The 6,000-nt window shown below is 29.5% G+C and overlaps 1 protein-coding gene across 2 annotated transcripts in view; it reads right to left on the bottom strand.

Moving 5' to 3' along the window:
• The window catches only part of LOC111049130, a 55,488-nt gene extending 53,480 nt beyond the window's left edge, over window positions 1-2,008 (bottom strand). For both annotated transcript variants that reach the window (XM_022335138.2, XM_022335137.2), the window contains exon 1: window positions 1,740-2,008. In XM_022335138.2, the coding sequence (XP_022190830.1) occupies window positions 1,740-1,959 (220 nt within the window). In that variant the 5' untranslated portion in view covers window positions 1,960-2,008. The remainder of the gene's footprint in view (window positions 1-1,739) is intronic.
• Between the last annotated feature and the right edge of the window lie 3,992 nt (window positions 2,009-6,000).

Consider the following 6,000-nt stretch of genomic DNA (forward strand, 5'->3'; position numbering starts at 1 on the left):
TAATATTTTACTTTTTCTATCTGATATTTTTTCCATTTAAATAAATGAATAAATTTTCTGTAATTGATGTGGTAGATAGTTTTAGTTATTTTGGGATAAAAATATTTTTATTTATTTAGATAACCCAGCTATTGAACCTGAGTTTTATTATTTCAACTGGATTAGCACATAGACGTTTTTGAGCATCTTTCAAATATATTTATAGTGCGGTGGTTAACACATATTTATATTGTTGTGGTAACGATAATAATAGGGGACCAGAATCATGAATAAAATTGCATTTACCAACAATATCAACTCCAATAAGTATCATACAAAGTTATACTTAAATGTACTAAAATTAATGAAAACAATATAAAAACGTGAAGTACCCTTTTCATTAAAAGAAAAATAAATTAAAAAATAATAATTTTCAGCTTTTATTAATTTTAATACTTAAAGTAGCCCATACAAGAGTGAAGAGATTAAAAAAATGTACAATTTTTTGTATTTTATTCTGTTAGGGCTATTTTATTTTTTCTGTTAGGGGTATTTTATTCTTGAAAATAAATAAGGAAAGAAATCTAAGTAGGCAACTTTTTTTTAATAAGGGTACTTGGATTTATTTTTTATTTATATTCTTTACGCTGATCAAAACTAGTCAAAACAATCAAGATATGATGCAAGATTGTCAGCTTCGTGAAAGGGTAAGCATACCCGGCTAGTAATTGGGATGTACCTGGTTCGACACCCGGGCTGGTAAATAATTTTTGGGTAGTAGCCCTTATTGAATTTCCATGTATAGTGAGGTCCACGTTATGCATTATAATGCCAGTGGAGAGAGATAGGAGGACAGTGTAGCCAATTCTCTGCCTTCCATGCCTTACCAGCATATCTGATGTAATATTAACTGTTTATTCTTATTTAAAACAATATTATTATATTTTATTTGTCAATAAATTATATTTTTCAATGATTGAATAATGCATTTTCATAATTGATATAGAATATATTGACAATTATTAAATATTCATACAATTGTTAAATACGGGTTCGCTACATTGCAGAGCTAGAAAATGGTAGCACTATCTGCTTTGTCGAATAATAGACAAGGATAGCAACACCAATGTTTATCAGATACTGCTATTATGAAGTGGACCTCACTATAGACTTTATTGAGCATCAAGTTCTTATGTGCAATTATTGATTCAATTTTTGTTAATTTTATGTAGTCAATAAAAACAAATAATGTAATTTGAATTAAGTTGATTTATTTTTCCTCTCCCTATCATTTTGATAATGTACTAATTGTATAAATGAATAAAAAATGAATGAATAAATAAAGAATTCTAGTATTGTATTATTGGAAAATGTAAAGCGTGCTCTTCACCCAGTAAATTTGAATCTATGACTTTATTCTTTATTCATTCAATAAGTACATCATCGAAATAATAGGGAGAGGAAAAATAAGGTAATCTTGTGCTATTCCTCTCCCAAGTTTAGATAAGGTTACACATAGTCCGAAATAGGTTGAGTCTTTTAGTTATTCACTTCACAAAATTGTCATCCTTGAATATTTTCATAAAGTAGATTTAAAAATTTAGATGCTTCAAAACCAAACATAGAAGAAATATGTCACATTATTACTAAAATAGGAAATATCCACATAATTTAAAATTATCACATCACAAAATTTTTCAGTCCTTAAATAATATTTTCACAAAATAATTTTTCAAATTTGAAAGTGAATTTGGAATTACCTGATAGCGGTGGTGACGGGCTTGGCATGTTAGCCGATTTTCCGAAGGTGGTGAGTCGCTTGGTGCGCGGGGCTCCAGGGGGTCCCACCACGGTGTCAGGGGTGTTGGAGCTGTTCACCGCGGTGTCCGAGGTGTTCACGGCGGTGTCGCAGAGTCCTAACACCGCGAACGAGGTGGCTAGCACAAGCACGATTGGCCGTAGCCCGTTCAAGGCGCACATCTCGACGTGTCTCCAAGTCTACTGAGGGCTAAAAACTGACACCACTTGACTCGCGGACCGTTTTGCGTTCTGCTCTGCACTGCGCATGCGTGGTGCATGAATCCACCACTATTGGATAAGCGGACTGCTGGAGGTAGGGGTGGAACATTTGTAAATGTCTAACCACAGATAAATGAAACAACGTTTTTTCTTATCAGAACTCTACCGACTTGAAAACCTCTTCTACAATTCAATCAAATCAGTCAGTTTTATTAATGTAATGTTATGTAATTTGAAAATACTGTCAGCTGTGCTTTTTGAATTAGAATTGAGTTTTTTTTGGTCCTTCAAAATTATTTCTTAAATATGTCAATATTTCCTATTCAAGTACACCCATTCTCTTCCCTACTAAAGTGTTTTGAATAAAAAGGGTACATGTTTTATATTGTTTTTATTAATTTAAATAAAGTAGCCCATACAAGTAAAGAAGTAAAGTGATTTAATCTAAAATTAATTTAAGCAGCCTGAAAAAATTTCCATAAGCCTAGATAAAAATGATAGTAGAGATTAATATTTGCTTGTATGGTAAGAGATGTTGTGTCATTCCTCCATAATTGAAAGGATAAGGCGTTGATGTTATTAAATTATTTGTTAACATATATAGTGGTCAATTATAATTAAACGAAAATTCAAATTAAATGCTATTTACATCTAGCTGTTTACCCTGTTGTCAATATTTGCATAGGCCTATATCTTCTAATATTGGCAATATTAGCAGAAGTCATCGGGGTGATTTACAGCATTTAATTGGGATTTATCGTTTAATATTAATTATTCATTAATTAACATTTGAACAAATGCAACTTCCAGTTTATTTCCATTTGTAAATATAGTGGTATTGACAAAATCAACGTTTTATTTATTCATTTATACGATATCATTCTCAATTATGAATTTATGATTATTTATTATGATTTTGTATTAAAATTTTTCAAGTAAGTGTAATATTTCTCAAGTTTTTTATTCATTGTGATACATTCTGTGATCCATTTGAAGTATTACGTCAACCTTCAAAATCTTCAAATATTATTCCAGGGTCAAGAATCAAGTGAAGAAGCAGTGTGTGATATCATAACCTCAAACTTTGGACAACATTAACTTTTTATCAAAATTTTTGGAGAAATAGTACAGGCTCAGCCTATTTTTTCCTCCAATGTCATAATTATATTATGATTGTAGTATTTTGCACAATAATAATAATAATAATAATAATAATAATAATAATAATAATAATAATATAATAATAATAATAATAATAATTTTTTTTTTCAATTTCAATTTCAATTTCAATTTATTTCATTTAAAGTTACATAGTATCATATACATACAGTGTTTTTTTGCTCCTCTAGCTTAGAGCTAATTGAGGAGTATTCAAATTTCATACTACATCATAATAGTTACCGTATACATTCTATAAATACTACAAATGAAAATTTTTGTAAAGTGTTCAATAAACTAATTGAAAGTCTATTATAGTTTCTATCTGGGATTTGATATTAAAGTTCTAATTTCTACCACTTGAATCACAACATTAGTCACTCTATATTCTACTAAATCGGTGATCAACCTTGCAGACATTATTGTCTCTTGCATTTAGGTGGCTTTGAACAGCTGACTAGCTGAACCAACATGCCCATCAACAATAATAATAATAATAATAATAATAATATAATAATAATAATAATATAATATAATAATAATAATAATATAATAATAATATAATAATAATATAATAATAATATAATAATAATAATAATAATAATAATAATAATATAATAATATAATAATAATAATAATAATAATAAAAATAAAAATCTCAGTGCCCTCTTTGAATAATTATTTAATCTCAACATGTTTCAACATTGAAACATGTTTCAATGTTAAATCAGTGGTTTTTTGACAATTTCTTAGTCTTTTCCATTCAATGCTGTGATTAAATAATTCAAAAAGGGTACTGAGATTTTTATTTTTATTTCTATTTTTATTAAAAGTAGCCCTATACAGAAAAGAGATAAATAAAGAAATCTAATCTAATCTCTTCCACCAGACACCCTTCTATCACTTTCTCTTTCAATCTATCAATATTTCTTCAAGTTTTGAAAAATATAGAACATAGTCCAGTCATTGAGTATTCTCCAGTTCATTGAGTATAGTCAAGTTTATATTTTCGGGAAAAATATTTATTTATTTAATAAAAGTTTAAAATATAAAACATAGTCCAGTCATTGAGTAAATATTTTATATTTTCCACAATCAATATAGTCTGTAAGTCGTCATTCTAGCGTAAAAACTTGATGGAACATCTGTATTGCAGTTCGTAATGGATAAAGAAATTCAATATTTTATGTTTCGAACTCTCAAGTACAATAATTTTCAAGTGTGATCTGATGTAGGAGTAGATATGACTGAGTCGACATTGCAAATTAATTTTATTATCAAATGGGATATAATAGTGGATTTGTAGTTTCTATTTCTCTATTATTTTCTAGAAAATAATAGTTCTTTGTAGGTACTCCATAATATATCACATTGCTCATTGTATATATTATAAGATTACTGGATAGATTACATAAGCTATGAGAATTTATCACTTTGGAATTCTGAGAATGAATAATATATTGGGGATAAATCTGCTTTCAAAATGAGTAACTTATTATATTGCTTGAAGAATATTGTATTTTTGAGTGATGAATCTTCATATTAATATCTATTTATTTAGTTCATGTGAAAGAAATGAACTTATTTTCTATTGCTAGGTCATGATAAAGAAAAATCTGGTGTGGCGCACTCACACAACTTTTCTTGCCATTATGAAAATTGATCACCTGACGCTAGTGTTACCGCGCATCTCAAGTCTACTATTCAAAGATTTGAGCCAACTGGTGACAGGGCAATAACGCTGGAGACACACGAGGTCTGCTATCTATTCACAGTGAATCATTTAATAGAATCAACAGTTAGCAACAGTTTTCAATAATTGGATAATCACATTTTCTCGAATTTCGAGCTTATTTTAAATTTTAGGTGAAAATGTTACTGAACATTAATTGTGAAGTTTCTCATGCTCAATCTTTTCCAATCGAAATTTTTTGTTTAAATTGTATCTGAAGCCTGATAATTGGGAATCTAAAATCAAACTTTGCATAGATGGGGCGGAGCTCCTGAAGTTTTTACAGATATGGGACTTGTGGCAGTTGATAGAGCTTATCGATGACATATTCTAGGTATAACTTTAATCAAATTTTTTTAGGTATGAATTTGATCAAAATCGTTGGAGCCGTTTCCGAGAAAATCGCGAAAAACCCTGGTTTTGAGAACATTTTTGCCATTTTAGCCGCCATCTTGAATCGCATTTGATCGAAATTGTTCGTGTCGGATCTTTATAAAGTAAGGACCTTACGTTCCAAATTTCAAGTCATTCCGTTAATTGGGAGATATCGTGTACACAGACGCATATACACTCATACACACACACACACACATACAGACCAATACCCAAAAACCACTTTTTTGGACTCAGGGGACCTTGAAACGTATAGCAATTTAAAAAATTGGGATACCTTAATTTTTTTCGGAAAGCAATACTTTCCTTACCTATGGTAATAGGGCAAGGAAAGTAAAAATCTGAAGGATTTTGGAAGTCTGTTATTATGATAAGCTTAGTTTTGTAGGCTGCTGATGAAATTATAATAGATATTGCTTGAAACTTAATATCCAGAGTATTAGAAGAGTAAATAAGAATAATTATTGGAACCGTTGGTCGATAAAAATGTGGATCGTCAAGTTCATTATTGTACTACTGCCGAAGATAATATCAGAGGAACAAACAAGTATTTCGCTATTTCCTTCAGTTATTGGCGCATTTGATGTCAGAATATAAGCAACAAAACAATGTCACCTGTACTCACAAGAATAAAAATATTACTCAAAAACATATTAAGAATAATTATTTTGTTCTGTTTAAGCATTGATGCTTTGTTGCAGAGTTGAAATAGATTTAAG

Source organism: Nilaparvata lugens, chromosome 4, assembly GCF_014356525.2.
Source record: "Nilaparvata lugens isolate BPH chromosome 4, ASM1435652v1, whole genome shotgun sequence".
Taxonomy (NCBI): Eukaryota; Metazoa; Arthropoda; class Insecta; order Hemiptera; family Delphacidae; genus Nilaparvata; species Nilaparvata lugens.